Genomic DNA, 18488 nt, shown 5'->3' with positions numbered 1-18488 from the left:
GGTTTTGATAACCAACGGCTTACACGCGGTGAGAACCTGCAATCCCCGAGTCTGCGTTGGCTTGGACCGAGCTGCTCTCAATAAAGAAAAACGCTGATTTTTGAGTTCTATTTCTACTGTACTAATGGTAAGTTTATACAAGACATACCTAGGATCCATCCCAGCTCCTATTACTCTCAGAAACAACTGAAACCCGGCCCGCGTGGCCATCGGCACAGAAAACACATCCCTGATGTGCACTCAGGTGTCTCCTGCTCCGCGCTCCAAGAGCTGCGGAGTCGCTCTGCTCTGCCTCCGTAAAACCAGGAGTTCCGGAGACCCACTGCTTGGAGCGCTTGTGATAAACGACGGGTGAAAGCCTTGTGCTGCAGAAATAAACACACACAATATTGCGGAGGTTTATGTTCTGAAGTCACCAGGCTCAAACCAGAACAGAATTTCTCATTTAGAGAAGGAGTAGAAACACAAACGCAAGCAGAATTCACCAAGGAAATATTTTTAAACGCATATTGCCCTGTCTTTCTACAGATAGACACCTATTCTCCTTTCGCTTGACCGACGCAGCAATGCTTGCATTTGTTCAGACATACGTAAGCCTATCTTACAGCGCTACAGAAGAGGGGAATTCTGCATTATGAGCAAAGGAAAACGAAGGTGATCCTGAGCCCCAGCCAGGCCGGTGCATCCTCTGGGTGACAAACTCCCATTTGATGCAAACAGAGGAAACTCCGCAGATGTTGCTCGCACGGCCATGGACCTGACCTTTCCTCATCCTGTGTCACCCGGCGGGGACGCCCACGTTTCAACAAGTGCTTCAGCATCACAGATACCTTCTACGGCAAAACACTACACAAAGGTCAATGTAAATTCACGGCACCTTTCATCTATATAAAAGTTACAGTGCAATTTCTATGAGAAAGGAGTTGTTTATTGATTTGGCCAAGCGCTGCCTGCAGCCCCAGTGCAAAGCACCTGTGCAGCCCGGGAATCCAACACCACAATGTACACAGACAAACGGGGACGGGACAGCAGCAGGAGCAGAATAATGAATAACTAAGCACGGCAAGTGATGAAACAGCTCCTGGGGCCTCTGAACCGCAAAGGACACACTGTGGTTCTCCACAGATCCCTTACACAAAACCTGCAAAGTGCCATTTTAGGCCAACTCTTTTCTTGCACCCAATTAGACTGCCTTGATTAACAACTACTTACTCGGAGCTGTTATTTAATGGAAAAGTATAAATAAAGGCCATCAAGCATTGAACTCGCTGTGCACAGCCTGGGACGAGCAGGGGTAAAACTGGCCGGGAAACGCAGCGTTCGTGGTTATGCAACGGCAGATCAATTGTTCTGTCTGGATGACCACGGCACAGAACCGCAGCATGATTACTGAATGCTAACGAATACACTGACCTTACCAAGAGCTACAATTCTAAAAATACTTGATTTAGAGTGAAATAACCACAAAATCAAGGGAAAACCAGAAATAAAGTGTTAAGACATAACAGAAAGAAATGCAATCATAAACAATAACAAAAATCGCCAAAGCAAACAACCAAAAGTACTCATCTAACTCTTACCACCCGGTTTTTGTAACGAAATAAAACACCTCTTCCCATTCCTCTCCCTCGGTGCTGCCCCAGGCCAGGGCCCAACGCTCAGTACTTACAGCGAGCGGGCGGTTGGGAACGCAAACGGCTGCACTTGGCAATGAACACGGGACCTGCCCTGCCAGGGCACCGCATTGTACCCCATGCTCCGCCAAACTGCCCGCAGAAACCACTCAAGCAGCAACGCTACAAACCCTTGCTTCAGCTGGATTTCAAAAGGAACGTACAGGATATCCAAGCATTCTAAAGTATTAGCACATACACCTATTTATCTTTTCCATGCAGAAAAACGCAAGAGAAAGCACTGAAAACACAAACAGCAAAACACTTTCTAAAGGCTCACGGATATTCACAATTTAACACTTTCATCTAAGAGAAGCAGAATTCTTAGAATATTTACTATCAACCCTTGGGAGAGAGAGTAAAAAGAAAAGCTACCTCTTTCCGTCTACTTTTTTATTATGGTACCGCAACAACTTCATTAAAACCTTCATTTTCAGAAAATACCACAAGCTCATTTTAACAGCTGCAGAATTCAGTCCACAAAGAGCAACCCTTTGCTGTCACCAGCAAACTCCAAATACCCCCCTGCAAAACCCAAACCTCGCTGCCTGTAAACAATCAATATTTCATTTTTACATCAATGATGACAAACCACAGCAGCAAACACACACTGTCCCATTGACAAACGGGCAAAAAGGCAGCGACGTTACCAATGAAACGCCACCTTTGAGTATTTATACCTCCCGAGAAAACACTGAGTTTGCAGAAAAGGGAACTGAAGTTGGAACTGGAAAAAGGAGACATCGCGCTGAGTTCCTCGTGCTAAATCCCCCTCTGTCTTCACTGGGATCGTCAAGCTTTCCTCTCCCGCTTCCACAAGCGCCGCCAGTCCGCTTTCTTTGCCCCAAACATGCACTAAAAGAATGAGCGTGTGGTTTTGTAGATGGGGGGTGTGTATATCTATTTGTGTATAAAGGCATACCTGCATCTATTTGCCAGATACAGACATCTCAGCTATGTTCTTTGCATTTAAAGTGATACCTTGGACTAATTGATGATCCAAAAAAACCAAAACTAATGTACTGATCTGGTAGGATAGCCACACAACTCTCCACTGCTCTGCTAAGGCTGCATTTGGGCAAATTTCACAATCTGGGATAAACTCCTATTTGAGTAAAGCTATTAAACTGATTTCTCAAGTACAAGATATTAAGTACTGCATCAGAGCCTCCCATAAACACCTTGATCAAGCCACAGCCCTCTAAACACTACTGAGGACTAGTATGCTATGGTAAATCACAGCTAACTCACCGAACCAAAGCACAACCAGAAGGCAGTAACTCCAACCCCCAGTGCGCTGGTGCAGTTACACACAGAGGCGCAGACAACGCTGAGTCAGCAGTGGTCACTGTTCAACCCGCTCCGGTAGGACGGGCAGGGTACAGAGACAAAAGGCAGATTCACAGCTTTATGACTACTGCTTCTGCACCAGCCACGGCACTCGGCTGGTCCTCTGCCCCATCTGTCACACCAAGGAAACCCAGCAGCCGTTGCTCTGGTTTGAGGTCTAAGTGGAAAGATCCTGCGCACACCCACAGGAGGACTCAGAGCTTTAGCAGATGGGTTGTCACCTTCTGCCACAACTCACACCTGCAAACTAACCCCAGTATTTTAAAAAGCATTTGGCATTCCTGTCTGTCTGCTTTTTGCATGTACTTTTACCTTCCAAAGTGACAGCAAGACCAGAAGAAAACCACCCACGCGCCTTGCTCCACCTGTACACAAACTGTTTGTGGAGCAGGAACATTTTACCGGCCACTTCCTCAGCTTGTCCCGCAACTTCCAGCCATGATGGGAAACCTCAAGTTATATACCCTGACCCAGCACCCAGAATAAGGATTTTTACAGCCAGAAAACGGCCTAGAACAGAATTAGCGTAGGGTGGGAAGCCAGCAGTGACTTCCCCCTGCACAGGGATCCTCCCAGGGCTGGGAATGAACCCTCCTTCGGGGAAAATACAAAGATACAGCTGCCTTGGTTTGAATGGAGCACAGCAAAAGCCAGGAAGGGCTCTTTCCAAACACATTTACTTCGATTAAAGCACAAGCATATAAAGAATTCATCTCAGGATATGTGCAGACATTAGAAGAACCGGCCAGAAAAATAAATCCAGGAATTGAGTGTTTCTTTATCATATATGCTCTCAGTATATAACAGCTCCAAAACGAACCATTAAACGCTGCCAAATGAACATCTGCTTTTAAACAAATGTAACTGTGCTCGCGTTCAAACAAAGCAATTCAGAAAGGTTGAGAATAAATCATCCCTTTCCCTATCAATGTTTACCACATGTTAATGCCATTTTTCTGTATTTTCAGCAGCATTTAAATGACATTATTATCCAGCTTTGCCCCCAGTAAGTACAGAGATGGCTGCCATCCATGACACCGGGACAAGCCTCCTAAGTGCATTGCATATTTTCACATGAACAGCAATTTTTATGCCTAATATTTTTCACGCATATGGAGTCTCTCATTCAAAAAGACATTAGTTAAGCATTGTAATACGCCTCCCAAAACCATTTACATAAAGACAATCATGCATTTATGGTAAAGGCTCATTTCTGTTACATCATGGCTTGCATTTGAATAATCCAATGCGTTTTATAAAAATGTGAGGATTTTTAATTTAATTACAAGTTACCTTTTCCCATTTTACACTTGGGGATGGAGAAAAGGGATTAATGGGGTAGGGAGAAGAAAATGAAACCCCAAGAGCTGTCCAGGGGAGCTGATGATCCCTCCATACCCGAGAGGCACAAGGAGCGTCTGGGGCCCCAGTTCCACACAACACCCCTAATGCTACTGCTGGGAACACTCACACCGGCCTCACCACCCCACTCATTAAAGCTCAATCCCACATCCCCGCAGGACAGAACGAACCTGCTGCTTTGCACTCCATCTGGACTGTCCCGCTACACAGAGCTTCACATGAAGTGGGCAGGCGATTTCAATCCAGGTGACAACAACTAACGAGCCAGCCCATCATTCTACTTAGGCTGATTGGGGATTAACAAACCAGTGGCATCTGGCCACCTTTTATCTCCATGTTCTTTTGCTGATTCAAAACTCATCACCTGAAGCCTTCTTTGCTTCTCCCCTAAATCAGGAGCTTCTCCACACATCCAGCCAGCAACTCCACATCTCTTTAAATAGATTTATGCCTAATAGCCATGCCCAACCTGCAGTGCTACAGCACAGAACCTCTGTGTTTCAGCACAGTACTTGTCGCAGGGCTCCCTGCCCTGAGTTGACCATTATGTATACAGTAATCTAAATTAAAAGACTGTAAACATTGCTGTCAAACCTTCCCAAAGCACTCAAGATCAAAACCAAAGTCAATGAACACAAACTTGTGTTCCAAACCAGAAACAGACAAGTAACCAGTTAGGACACAAGTTCTCCCTTAACCTTCAGCTGGCAGTAACAACAGCGACAATCCAATGACACATCGCTGCTGGCCCCTTGCTACAGCTGAGCAAGCAACTACAAACATCTCATTTTCAAGTATCTAACAATACGAAGGTAATGTTGGTTATCCCCCCAAAACCACAACTGCCTCTATATGAAGAAGGTTACAAAACAAGAAAAAAGAGGAAATAATAATTTGGGGCTCTAAGTCCTTCATTACAGTTGATACCTTTGAAAGCCATTTGCAGGTTTTGCTGGCTCGTAACTTGATGACACATTAAACCCACATATGTTTTTCCCGTTTAAAACTGTCACGATCACATGGACAGTTATCATAAGCAGTTGCCAAGCAAACCACATCACATCCCCAGCTGCTGTCACAGAAAAAGGGAACAGATTAGAGAAACCACGACATAACGAGAATTTGGCAATGAAAGAAATTCAGGTCGCTCCGCAGGCCTGTTTCTGGAGGAAGGGTCGGTAACTCCGATAACCGAGAAGGGGCTCTCGTTAGCGACCGGCCGCGGACACCGACCCCGGCACACCCGGGGCACTGCGGAGCGAGCGCCGGTCTGCGCTCAACCCCGCGGGGAGCACAGGCCCGAGACCCGCACAGGCCCCGGGACCCGGCCGGGGTGCTGGGGACTGCGGGCCCGCACTGCGCCGCTGCTCGGCCTGCTCACCCGCGGCCAGGCCCCCACACCTGCTGCCGCCCCCAGGCCCCGCCGTCCTCTCCGCACAACACGCCGGCCCCGCCGCCGTCGCACCGCACCCGAGCGCCGCCCGCCCACGACGGAAAGTCCCCTCTGCCCGAGGGCTGCCAGCGGGCACCCACCTGTCCGGCCGGGCGGCGCGGAGGGTGCGGTGCGCACGGTCCCGCCCGGTGCGGCGACCAGCTGACACCGCCGGCTGCCGCGACTGCTGCCGCCGCTGTCGCAAAGCCCCCGGCCGACGTGACTGACGGCAGGCAGAGGCGTCACCATGGCAACCGCGCGGCGCAGCGGGGAGGCGGCGGTAACGGGGCTCGGCGGGCGGGCCCGGGCGCGCGGAGCAGCGCGTGCTGGGCTGGCGGAGGGGCCGGCACGGGCACCGGCGGGGACGCGGACACGGGCCCGGCGCGGGCAGGACAAGGCCGTTCCACCGCCTGCCCCGGTGCCGTGTGCGCACAGCTGCGGATGCGGTGTCGGTAGTGACAGTGCAGAACGGGGAGGGAGCGCGGGGCTCACTGCTGGCTTTACTTAGCTTATCCTGGAACGTCATTAATACAAATATTTCACTAGTTACCATTTTTCCCCTTAACTGCTGATGAGCAATTATGGCTCCTAATTTGTCCAGTTACCACACTCACCTTGCTTTACAAATACCTACAGCATTAGGGAACTAAAATATCTACATGTTATATCTGCAGAAGAGAAGTATCGCCCCATAACGCCACAAAAACTAGCCAATGACAACATTAGAACAATTCTAAAGTTGGCACATTCTGAAGGAATTCCCACCATACGCGGTTTCCACCTTCCAGGTGAAATAAAGCAAAATAGCCTACCTGAGCTGGGTTTGTTCTCAGGGCGGTGTCAACGGCCCATGCTGAGGAGATGAGGCAGGCTGCTGATGCTGTTGCTTTAGCAAAGATAACGTTTCTACTGCTGGTGTTTTACCTGTGCAAACAACTGCCTCGGTTACGGACAAACCCACGCGGCCGCCACCTGCCCCACACCAAAATGGCGCGGCGCGCCGCGCTTGCCCCTGACTAAAATGGCTTCCGGGCTGGCGGTGGCTCCGCCCCCTCGCTCTCTGCCCGCTCTCAAAATGGCGGCGGCCGGGCCGCCCGCCCCGCCCTCAAGATGTCCGCCGGCGGGCGCGCCTGCGCCGCGCGGTGCATGCCGGGCCGTGCATGCCGGGCCGCCGCTTCCCGCCGTGACGCTGCAGTAGCCAGGCCGGCTCCGCCGCCCGCCGCTCGGCGAGGATGGTGGGCGTCAAGGTGATCGCCAACGACACCGAGTTCCAGCCCGAGCTCAGCGCTGCCGGCTCCCGCCTGGCCGTGGTGAAGTTCACCATGCGGGGGTGAGTGAGGCCGGGGTGCGGGCTCCCAGGCCCGTCACGGTGGGCACGGGGGTCCCGGGGCGGCGGCCGCCGCTCCGCTCTGTCCCCAGCGCCATCCCCGCGGGCTCGGTCCCGCTGCGGGGAACGGCGCTGGGCCTGACCCAGCGGAGGCCGCTCCCGGCCCGGGGCTGCGGGGCCTCCCGGGGCCGGGAGAACCGCTAGGGCCTCGGGGGCTTCCGCTGGTTTTATGTGGTTCGGAGCCGAGCTTTCGAAGTTGGGAAGTGCGGTTTGGGGACAGAGTGCTGTATCATTTCAGTCATCGACCAGCTGCTGTGGGTAAGAGCTGTGAACTGTTGTTTTTTTAGCGCTAGTGACACCCTTTGTCTGTAGTGTGTAAGTATAGTCACAGCACCAGAACGGTATTTTCTGTTTCTGGTGTTAAATTCGCCGTTTTGCAGCCGAACCGGCTTCCCTGGCCCTGTTTGCGGGTGCGCTAAGCTTGGCTCTGGGATCAGCCCCTGCGCTGGCCTAAGGGGCGGCTGTGGACAGACCCTGTACCTCGCTCAGGGCTGCTGAAAGCGGCTTTTGCCTCCATGGAACTTCACGGGGTCTTCATCCTTCTGCCCAGGGCACGCCGATGCTCTCTGGCCCTGCTCGAGAGCAGTGTGAGGTGCAGCCGGGTGTAACGTGGGTGAACTGCTGGCCAAAGGCAAGCCTGACAGTTCTGATAGTCACAGCGATTTGCAGAATTAGGGAGAATAGTGAAGAATAGTGGTAGCGCTGGGGGTCCTGGCCTTCAAAGCGCACCTGTCAAAGCCCTAGCTTTAATGCCAGTGATCTGCATCTTTATTTTTCCACCCCGTATTTAAAGGTACAGTTGAACCATTCCACTTCTAATGGCTGTTTGGCGTTCAGGAGAATTCAGGTCTAATGTTCTGAAAGGTGTTCTGTTCAGGTAGAAGAGGCTGCAAGGACCACCAGCCGTGCACTGAATGGGTGCTGACAAAAGCATCGCTACACACGTCTGAGATCTGGTCGCTGCTGCTTAGTTCTGGGCTTGGGGTTCTCTGTAAGTCAGTGACTTTCCTCCCGTGCTGCAGCGGTGCTGCTGAGCGCCATCCTGCCGTGTGCTTGTGTGCCCAGGGTGTGTCCTGCCTGCTGACAACCTGGTGTTTTAGGTTCCCGTTGGATTAATGACTTGGTGGCTCAGGATATAAATCCCTACGAGTCAGCCTTGCTGCGCCACTGTGGATCCAGACCCGGGACGTCAGGAAAGCTGGAGCGAGTCTTGTCTTGCTGCACCTCTTGGCACGTTGGCATTGACAGAGCTCTCGGTTATGTGCTGTTGGAAGGAGTTTCCACGGGGATTTTTTGCTGTTTCATTTCTTGATTGCTGCTTTCGCAACAAGCTGAGTTGTGCGAATAGTCCTTAGCGGGATGGTTGTGCCTGTACGCTTCATCTGTGCCAGCAGAGGTATAATAATTAACAAGTACGCATTTCCAGCCAGGTTGACACAGTGAAGTCAGCGGAAGTCAGGTCTGTTCTGCCAGGGCCAAATAAGTCTGGTACTAGCTGGTTACAGTTGTAGTGAGTGAGATTTAGTGGAGTAAGGATTTTATCATTCCTGGCAAAGGTTTGCTACATTATTACTGTTAAATATTTCAAATCACACATAGAGATTTTACCATGGACGTTATTTTCTCACAAGTGGTGAGTGGAGTGCTTGTACTGGTTTTCTGCTGAGAGCTTTTTTGCTGTTTCAGGGAAAGCAGGGGACTCTTGGCCCTCCCTTATGTCACTGCAGCTAGCAGGACTTTGGCTCGTGGTGAAACAGGCTGGAGCTAAACCCATTAGCTGGAAAATATGAAGTTGGTATTAATTAATAGGTGAAGCTAATCATGTGACCTTGAAACTGTCTGGGGAAGTGGGACTTAACACTCGGTGATGTGTTTCTAAGTGTCACTCTTCATTGTCTCGCCAGGATCGCTCACCGTCTGTCAGCCAGGTAGGGAGGTTATTTTTACATGTGCCAAGGATGTCGGTGAGAACGTGAATGTGCTAATTCTCTTTGGGGCTGATGTTTTTCAAGAAAAGTTGCAATTAAAGTGCTTGTGTTTTTGTGTTCGTTTTCACAGCTGTGGCCCTTGTTTAAGGATAGCCCCGGCTTTCAATGCGCTGAGCAACAAGTATCCCCAGGCAACTTTTTTGGAAGTAGATGTACATCAGTGCCAGGTTGGTATTCAAACCTGTGTTTTCAGTTACAAGAGGAGGAGCAGACAAGGGAGTGAATGGGAGACTGAAGGAGAAGTGTTCAGCCCGTTGTCTGCTGTGGCTGTTGACACGTTTGGTGAATCACAAATAGCCATGCTGTGAAATTCTCCAAACTGGGGACAGGCACAAGATGTGAACAAACAACACTTGGATTTAGAAAAGTATTCTCGCAGCCTCCACTGTGACATCCTTCATTTGGGCTCGAACAGTTCCTGCTGCTCGTACTGTTTACATAATACTGCTAAGTGCAAACGATTCAGTATGAATTAAAGAGTAAGCCTTCCCAAACAGATATTGATGTGGTTCTCGAGCAAAGTGAAGAATGCAATAAACTGGTAGGATTAGTGGGAGCAGATTCCACTCAAGTGGTACTCAGCTGTTTTCAACAGACAACAGTGGTGCAGGTGAGCTATTGATTGACTTAAGGGTTGCTAACAAAAACAACATTGGTATGTTGAAAGGAAGTGTCGTGAGTTACTGCAAATTATAATGGAGATGAATATGAAAGCGGTAACAATGTTTGCAAATGACACTAAATGATGGAAAGGTTTGGAAAAACTACCGTGGGTGCGTAACAGTGGCAGTGTGAAGTCCATTCAAAGGATGACCAGATCATAATGATTTGGGAGGATCTGAAGAAATTAAATGAATTTAAAATTGTCGTCAGAGTTGAAGCTCTTTATAAAATAAGAACTATTGTCTGTGGTGTTTGAGGTGATGGAGCTGGATGGATACCTGGTATGTGCATTCTTGCCTAGGTAAGCAAGCTCGTTTTTGCTGTCTGATGTTGGTAATACTCTGTCGGGTAACGCTTGTCACCGATTCCTGCATTCCAGGGAACAGCAGCCACCAATAATATATCGGCGACACCAACGTTTCTGTTCTTCCGGAACAAAGTGCGAATCGACCAATACCAAGGAGCAGATGCTGTGGGTTTAGAAGAGAAAATAAAGCAGCACCTGGAAAATGACCCTGGAAACAATGAAGATACAGATATTCCCAAAGGATACGTATGTATCTCTTTAGATTGATTGACTGTTTGTTTGCATAACACGCATGTTTAAAAAAATCTCTTGCTTTTTCAACATATTCTTAGTCAAGTGATACTACTTTAGGCAAAACCGTAAGTTCCCTGTGGCTTTAAGAAGGTAATTTGTCTGGGCTTCCTTTATTCAGACAAAATTCATTAAAATGTGCTTATTCAGTAACTGTCTTCCCAAAATGTTTTTTAAAGCGTAAAAACATCCATGGGAAAAGACTGTCAAAAATGTTGCAAAGTTGCTCTGGTTGTTCCCTTGGCTTTTACTGCTTGGACTGTCCTTGAATTTGTGCTGTGGTGGTGCGAGATGTCAATGGTCTGTCTTCAGGCCTTAACGTATGAAATCGGTGGTTTTCAGCCTGGCACGCTGTGTGCCAGTTGGACGTGGTTTACTGCAGTTGCAGGTAGAAACTTCTGGTTATCTGGAAGGGGATACAGGTGATTCTGGCTCTGCAGTAAAGCCGCCTTTTAAATGGTCGAGGTGTGGAGCATGGATAGCACTCTGTGTTCATTCCAGAGTGTGTATTTAAAGCTTTTAGTTGGACTCTTTACAAAAGAGCTGGGCAATAAAACAACTAGTTCATGGTGAATTGGGTTTTCTGTTGTTCTGTGTTTTTAACAAGGTGTATGGAGAAAGGAGCAGGGGAAGGTTTCATAAAGTTAATTGGTATGCAGAAAAAGATATAACGTAAGGCTAGCTTTGCATATAGAGCCGGGAGGAGCTGTAGTGGTGATGTTTTAGTCAGTTCTGCAATATGTAATAGATTTTTGGGAGGCCTGTTTGTGTTCGGTTTTGGGGTTTTTGGTTAGCTGATGACAGCTCCAGCCTGGTGTCAGTTTGCCTGTGTTGTGGTGTGACTTCATGGTGCTGTGGTCTCGTTATCTAAAGTGCATCCAAAAATCCTCCCTGAGCCCCATTGGTTATTCTCAGAACAGCAAGCGTGTGCTGCAGGGTGGGGATGTGGAATGGAGGGGAAAACGTCATTCGGTTGTGAACAGGACACATCCGAGTAGCACAGCGTTCGTAGCTTTTGTTCGTAGTATCTTGTGAGAGAAACCCCTGAGGTTTGCTGTGTGTCTTGTTATTTTAATCTGTTGAATGAAGAATTTCATTCATCCCGATGCTTACTAATCCCAGAGGAGTTGATGGCACACTTGTCACGCACTCAGCGACGCTCTTGCCTTTCCTTTCAGATGGATTTAATGCCATTTATCAATAAAGCTGGCTGTGAATGTCTTAATGAGAGTGATGAGCACGGATTTGATAACTGTTTACGTAAAGACTCTACCTACTTGGAATCAGACTGTGACGAGCAGGTACAGTAGACAGTTTTCAGTGAGGTTTTCAATGATGGTCAGTTCTGCAAGCGTTTTTTGAAGAACTTGTCTGCTTTATATCATTATGGTGGTGTAAGAGAGAGCGGGAGATGGTAGTAGGATCTAAGTAAAATTAGTATACAAAGGTGGTTGTAGCCTTTCCATTTTCACATCCCTTTATGTGTGAAGAAAATCCAAGCTGAGCAGCACTTGCTGATATGTTAAAGTGACAAACTAGTGTGTGTGTGGAATATAGCAGAGGTAATACTTGATTTCAAAGCTCAGACTCTTTTCTGGTTAATTATTGCGCTATGTTTGGCTTTAAGCATGGAGAAGACAGCATTTAACAGCAACTCTTTTCTCCACAGCTGCTTATTACCGTCGCTTTTAGCCAACCTGTCAAGCTTTATTCTATGAAACTTCAGGGGCCAGATAACGGTGAGTGAAGTGTCTGTTCAATCACACTTTGAGACTAAAGCTTGCCTGTGTTTAGCTGTGTTTTCTAAAAGTGACACTGTCCCTGGAACCTTCTGAGAATCCCACACTAAGTTGTTTGTAAATGAATGTCCTGCATGGGTATTTGTGTGACACAAATGTAAGTGGTTACTGTTGTTCCATATGCTGCAAAGAGAAACTTTCATTTGCTCTAGGAATGAATGTGGGAGCTACTGAAAGGCATAGCTCTGTTTTTCTGGTAACTCAGTTTACATTATAAAGTTACATGAAGTGTTTAGTGTCATATGGCAGACTATGGCTTGTAGTGTTTTACTGGATGTGTTGTGTGGAGTTGTCTGTGACGTGGGTGAGCAGTACAGCTTGGGGTGTGCTTCACTGGCGGGTGGTGCTGGGGGATCCGCAGGACAGATACCGGAGCTATGGGAACCCGGGCTTTCCCTGAGCAGGATCTGGAGGCTGTGACGAGCGAGGGCTTCTCAAGCAGCATTTTGGAAGTCTATTTAAACACTGGAATACCGCTCCTGTATTTTAACGCAGGGCAAGGTCCAAAGTACATAAAAATCTTCATCAACCTTCCTCGATCTATGGATTTTGAGGAAGCAGAAAGAAGCGAGCCGACTCAAGCCCTGGAGCTGACAGCAGACGATATCAAAGAAGACGGTATCATCCAGCTGCGCTATGTGAAATTCCAGAACGTGAACAGTGTCACTGTGAGTACCAGCGCTGCGCTGGGGGTCAGAACTGGGCTTTGGAAGCTGTGCGGGTGGGGTTTAACCAACCCCCAGGAAAAGATGAGCGTTCTGTATAATCCTTGCTTCAAGTAAGGGGACTGTAGCTTCTCTAAAGGTTACGGAGACCTTTATAATTGGAAAAAGTGTTGGTTAGTTCAAAAATCTTGGGCACCTAATGTTTGTATGTATTAATTCAAGGATGGACAGTTTACCTTAACTCCTGTATTTGGGTTTTTCTTCAGTTGTTTGTCCAGTCCAATCATGGTGACGAAGAGACAACAAGAATTACATACTTCACCTTTATTGGAACTCCAGTCCAAGCAACAAATATGAACGACTTCAAGCGAGTGAGTCCTTACTTCACAACACTGCTGAATGTTTTAAAATCTACTCAAAAATGGGTTGGCAGAACACGTGCACTTGGTTGGTAGTACAGCTCCACAACTGAAGGTGGTTTTGGCATCCAAAAGAAAACGTGTAGCTTCATCTTACAGCTGTTTGGTCTTGCTTAAAGTGTTTGTTCATCAGCTTTGTCAAAATAACTGATAAGAACGTATGTAGGAAAGCTTGAGGGGCTGTCCAGTTGTATATGCTATAGCAAATGTTGGGTTTTTGACAGCTGTCAGATTTATGCCGGGGTTTTGAAACTTGCTTTCTGGTGGGGTTTGCGAAGTAGAGAAGCAGTTGCACGTACAAACTAAACAGGCTCCTTGGGACCGACCTGGCTCCTACTTTGAAGGGTTTCATTCCCTGGGCAACATTAAGCTTGAGATCTGGTCACAGGATGCCTGTTACATTAAACATCTGCTTTTTAAAGAGGAAATGAAGGAGGAAACAACTTGTTACAATGATTTTAGACACACTAGTGCTGAACAGTAGGGCACTCTCAATTGGTGATTTTTCTTTTTTTGAGAACGTGAAATGGGCTTGAAAAGACTGAAACCTTAACACTACTTACAGGTTTTTCACAATGTAGTTAGGTCTTTTTAAAGGAAAGCGCTTTAAATCTTAGTAGCCTTTGTAAAAGGGCAAATGCTGCTGTCACACCTGTGTACGGACTCGCGTGGAGGTGACCGGTGACACTGAAACACCACAAAATTTGTAACGTCAGAAGGTTGAAAACACCAACGCTCATCCGTGTCGTGTACTTGGTATTTTTAAGGTCAGAACACGATCTTAACTTCTACATGTAAAACGTAACATCTTTGCAGGTAATAATTAGGTTAATAAGTAGAACAGGTATTGCTGCTTTTTGGTGACACTGGAAGTCTTTGAAAAAGTCATTCTCATGTCCTAAAGTTAACTGGATATCAATTTTAGACCTTCCTAACACACCACTTCCAGTTCTCCCCAGACTCGAAATACGTTGATTCACAGTCTGCTTACCCTTTTTGTTCGATACAGCTCTTTTGCACTGAGTTGTGCAGTTAACGTGGTTCATCTGCAGTGCTTCCTGGTGGTGTCGGGAGGGGAACGGGACTGGCTTGGGATTTGTTCTCTGTCTCACTTCCAGTTCTCTGTAGACTCTGCACGTCAGTTTTGCTTTCAGAAGTACCGGGAGTTTCTTTGCCCAGCGGTGCTCAGCAGAGGGGCCGATCTTCCTGGGCTGTGCAGTCGTGGAACTGGAATTGTTTGGCTTGGAAAAGACCTTCAGTATTGTGGAGTCCAGGCGTTAACTAAGGCAGTGGCTAATCCTGTCTCAATTCAGATCCTCATTGACGCTATGTGTAAATTCCCGTTTGCTTCCTGAACGTGTAGTTTTGATATTAGGGTGTTGAAATATTTCATAACAAATGGGATGTGTAGTCTGACAGAGCTGCAGTGCTCTTAGGAATTTTAATTTTGGTTTCTTCTCTTCCAGTGATCCTGTCAGCTATGAAACCTTAATATAGTGTTGGGCACTAATTATATTTAGGTTTGTAGATTAACTGGGAAACCTTATTGTTCTTTTCATCTCCTCGAGTAGTTCCCCACACTGCTCACTGCTCTCATCCGTCTCACTCCCTCGCCTCAGTCTGTCTCTACCGTTCGTGTTTCTCTTCTAATTACGATAGAAATAGCATTGCAATGTGATTAAGAAGGTGGAGTGGGGTCCCAGCTGGGCCCCCTCCAGCGATGGGGGCTCTGCCGTGTCCCTGCGGGCTGTGCCACCAATTCACGACTCGCGCTCTGAAAAATTCTTTGCATGTAGTTGGTGGTGCTGGATTGAGTGAGCAAAGCTATAAAAGCTGCTTTCAAACTTGTTTTAATATGTTGTGTGTATCCTGCTTCTTGCACAATGTAACTCAGATCCTCTGGGAGGAGGGAAGGAAGTCTTTGGAGTGGTGGAAAAGGGGGACACGGAGGAGAGGATTCCCGCTTAGAATGGCCTGCGGTGCAGGGAGCGAAGCACAGGCAGGAGTGGGAGACATGGGGTTTTGCCCTGTTCAGCAGAGGGCTAGCATGAATGTTCCCTTCCTATACATATTTAGTATATTCCGAAATGCTTGATTTAAAGGCATGTTTGTTTTTAAAAATGTCTTTAACGCTAGAAGAGTTCGTGCTGCTGTTTCTGGGCCGTGCAGGCTCTGACTTAGGGCATAACTGGTCATGCGAATGCCCCCGGTCGAGGCTGTTTGGGCTGCATCAGCTGGTGCTGGAGACATGGTGCTGGAGACGCGCTCTGGGCAGGGTGCTGGGGGTGTTACTCTTGATTGGTAAGTTAGCGTTAGGTTCCTGTGACCTGTGGTGCACTCGAGCCATGCTTTTGTGTCTGGAAAGGCCTGCAACCACCCATGTCCCAGGTAGTTCTGGTTTATTTCTGGTGTGAGTGAACCAAAGGCACGGGTGCTGGGTGTGAGGCTGGAGCAGGAACACGGGCAGGCTGTGCGGGTGTCCTGTCCCCTGCTGCTGCAAGGCTCGCTGTCTGCTCAGAGCCGCTCATCTGCGCTACACGCTGCGGCTTTTTTTTCTTGTAACGTTTTGTTTGTTTGTTTTTCAGCTTAACTTCCCTTTTCTAAAGAACTAAAAAGGCAGAAGAAGTTAAACAGTAATACTAAGGTTGAAGCGGCCGTGCAGTGCTCCCTTGCTCCCTCTGCTCATCTCGCGTCTCTCACCCTTCCCAGCACCCAGCGCTGCTGCGATAGCCGCCTTCTGCACCTCCTGCCGTCAGGAAGAGCCTTCTCCGCCTTCTGGCTCATCAACTCATCTTCCCCTCCGCTCCCTGCTCCCAATCTTGCCTTAAACACTTCTCCTTACCTCTCACTCTTACCAAATTCCTTCCTGCTGTTATCTTGAACTTGACATTTCAAGGCAAACCGTGCAGTACTTTAAAAAATAGCTGGTGAGCTTGTACACGTGTGGCCGGGGCAGGGCTCTCCCGCCAATCTTAGTTGCTCAAGCTCTTTATGTCTGAAACACACCACGTGTGCTCCGGAAGGTTCGGTCATGGAGTGTCTGCAGCGCCGCTCTGGGTAGCGAGCCCTGGGCTTGGTTGGTTTGTCGCGGTGAAGCCCCGGGCCGGTGCTTGGCTTGGAGAACAGGCCGCTCCAACCCGCCGGCCCTCGCGCACGGCACGGCCGCGGCTCCGCTGGGACAGGAGCGGTGACAACTGCTGGGTGTCTGTGCACGTGTCCCCTTGCTTTGGGGAAGTGGGATGGTCAGAAATGGGCTTCTTTGAGCTGTGATCACGGAATATCCATAGTGGTGTGATTGATTTTCACAGATAATACACATGGGCCACTTGTCCCTTTCTGCCTCAGACTGGTACAGCAATGTTTTCGTGTTCCACACTTGCTAACACCTAATCTTTTAACTGTGGTTTTTCTTTCTTTCTTTTTGGCTTAATCTGTGTGTGAACACAGTTTGGTGCTTTGGAAACACACAACAAATGAATACTGCTTCTTGACAAGTTTAACTATCTTTTTAACTTCATTAATTGGATCTTAACGCAAGTGTTTGGGCTTCCAGTTTTTATTCTTCTTTCCTCACATTGTGGGTTTGGAATTTTCCTGACCTGAAGCATTAGCTGGAATTTACAGCTTGGAAAATGCTCCCGGTCAAGGGTTCCTTGTAGGTGAAATGGTCTTTAAAAGTACTTTTTATGGTTAGATCTCAGTGACTTTGTGACGCTGATAACTCAGCTGACCCAAAGCTGCTGCGCGGGGAAAAAATGTGGTGAAGTTTGACAAGAAACGCAGCAGGGGGAAGGATGAGAAGATGAGGAAGGGGGTTTGGTTTTCTGGTATCACTACTGACTGCGTGAGGTTTATTGTTGCTTGACTGCAGAGGTGATTAATACTGAACACGCTTGCTGTAGGAGTCAATTGCTTAGGATACAGGGAAGGTTTTACCCCTCTGTTTTCAGCGTGATTACGAGCACTAAAGGGAAATCCTTTGCTCCGCTGGTGTCATCTTCAAATCTGTGTTCTGGCAGCACCAGTCAGAGCCACAAGTGCTGCATAGGTTTGAACCCCATTACGGGGAAGTGCTCTCAGTGGGGTGCACAGCAAGGATGCCCAGGGGAACGAGCACACTTCTCTTTGGGCACCCAGTGCTTCTCTTCCCACTCTAATATTTTATACAGTGTATTAAGGGTGGATGCTTGGTGTATATAACATATTAAGCATGGTCTGCTCTGCAGTTCCTGTCTCCTAACTCTTCTCCAGATGAGACCGATGCTTTGCTGTCCCTATGGGGACTAAACGTAAAGTTTGGTTGTTGTGCATCCCTCTTAACCCTTAGAGGGACCCAGGCTTCTGCCAGCGCTACAGTAACGCATGCTGAGGTGCATTCACCTCGTTGAAAACTCGGTTGCACTTGCTTATTTTGAGAGTTGCCTTAAAAACTCCTTGGCAGGACTTTTTTCAGTTCAGCAGTGTTTGTGTTTTTCTCTTACCAGGTAGTTGGCAAAAAGGGAGAGAGCCACTAGGACGCAGCAGACACTGGGAGGAGGGAAGGAAGGAAGGAAGGAAGGAAGGAAGGGAAGGCCTTATCGCAATCAGATCTCCACTTACCTACAGCTCCTGGATAATTGCTTGACCATAACCAGAGACTGTCAGTCTGTTTCATTTAATGCCATTACCAATAAATCATTGCTTTTGTTGAGACCGTTTCCCCAGCGTGTTTCTGTTGTAATCCTCATACATGTATTTGTAAATAAAATGCGTTACTTTTGCCAAGTTTAATTTTGCTCCTCTAGTAACTGTGGCTCTTCCCTTGTTCCGTTCAAACCTCAGAGCTCCACTGGCTTGTCTGTAGGAACAGAAGACATAACGCAGCTCGCATTTGTTCAGAGAGTTTAAGATGTGGGATGTAAGTAAAACGCGGCCTTCAGAGCCCATCTGAAAACCCCGGCTGCCCGGTGTGGGACCGAGCGAACCCGGGGCCGTTGTTCTCACAAACAGGCACTGCTGGGGCAGGGAGATCTTCCCCTGCTCTGGAAGCTTCCGTGTCCTTCCCCGCCTCGAAGGGCGCTGGAGGAGGCGTTTCAATCCCTTCCCCTGGACGCGCAGGTTGGTCTCGAGCTCTTCAGCACCGAGAGCTGACTCTTGTGCAAGTGTTTGCTTT

General features: G+C 48.1%; 2 protein-coding genes across 5 annotated transcripts in view; one reads left to right on the top strand and one right to left on the bottom strand.

The window, feature by feature from the left end:
* The window catches only part of LOC136115085 (WD repeat-containing protein 7-like), a 61364-nt gene extending 54539 nt beyond the window's left edge, over window positions 1-6825 (bottom strand). For 3 of the 4 annotated variants that reach the window (XM_065860957.2, XM_065860960.2, XM_065860959.2), the window contains exon 1: window positions 5919-6024. The gene's annotated coding sequence lies outside the window, so the exon portion shown is untranslated. Of the gene's footprint in view, window positions 1-5918; window positions 6025-6629 lie in introns of those variants that run through there. The other variant, XM_065860958.2, reaches the window with a different exon arrangement.
* Window positions 6826-6947: 122 nt separating this feature from the next.
* On the top strand, window positions 6948-18026 carry LOC136114991 (thioredoxin-like protein 1). The gene is made up of 8 exons (XM_065860763.2): window positions 6948-7147; window positions 9263-9359; window positions 10235-10408; window positions 11632-11754; window positions 12123-12192; window positions 12748-12920; window positions 13184-13288; window positions 17821-18026. Exons 1-8 carry the CDS (start codon window positions 7050-7052, stop codon window positions 17848-17850), a joined length of 870 nt encoding a protein of 289 aa, XP_065716835.1. The 5' UTR covers window positions 6948-7049; the 3' UTR covers window positions 17851-18026.
* Window positions 18027-18488: the final 462 nt, after the last annotated feature.

The sequence above is a fragment of the Patagioenas fasciata genome, chromosome Z, assembly GCF_037038585.1.
Source record: "Patagioenas fasciata isolate bPatFas1 chromosome Z, bPatFas1.hap1, whole genome shotgun sequence".
In the NCBI taxonomy this organism is placed as follows: domain Eukaryota; kingdom Metazoa; phylum Chordata; class Aves; order Columbiformes; family Columbidae; genus Patagioenas; species Patagioenas fasciata.
This window is presented reverse-complemented; position numbering and strand designations above follow the sequence as displayed.

Coding starts and splice junctions, on each gene's coding strand:
- LOC136114991 (XM_065860763.2), top strand. CDS start 7,050: ATGGTGGGCGTCAAGGTGATCGCCAACGACACCGAGTTCCAGCCCGAG. Junction 9,360..10,234: donor TAGATGTACATCAGTGCCAG/GTTGGTATTCAA, acceptor CCTGCATTCCAG/GGAACAGCAGCCACCAATAA. Junction 11,755..12,122: donor AATCAGACTGTGACGAGCAG/GTACAGTAGACA, acceptor TTTTCTCCACAG/CTGCTTATTACCGTCGCTTT.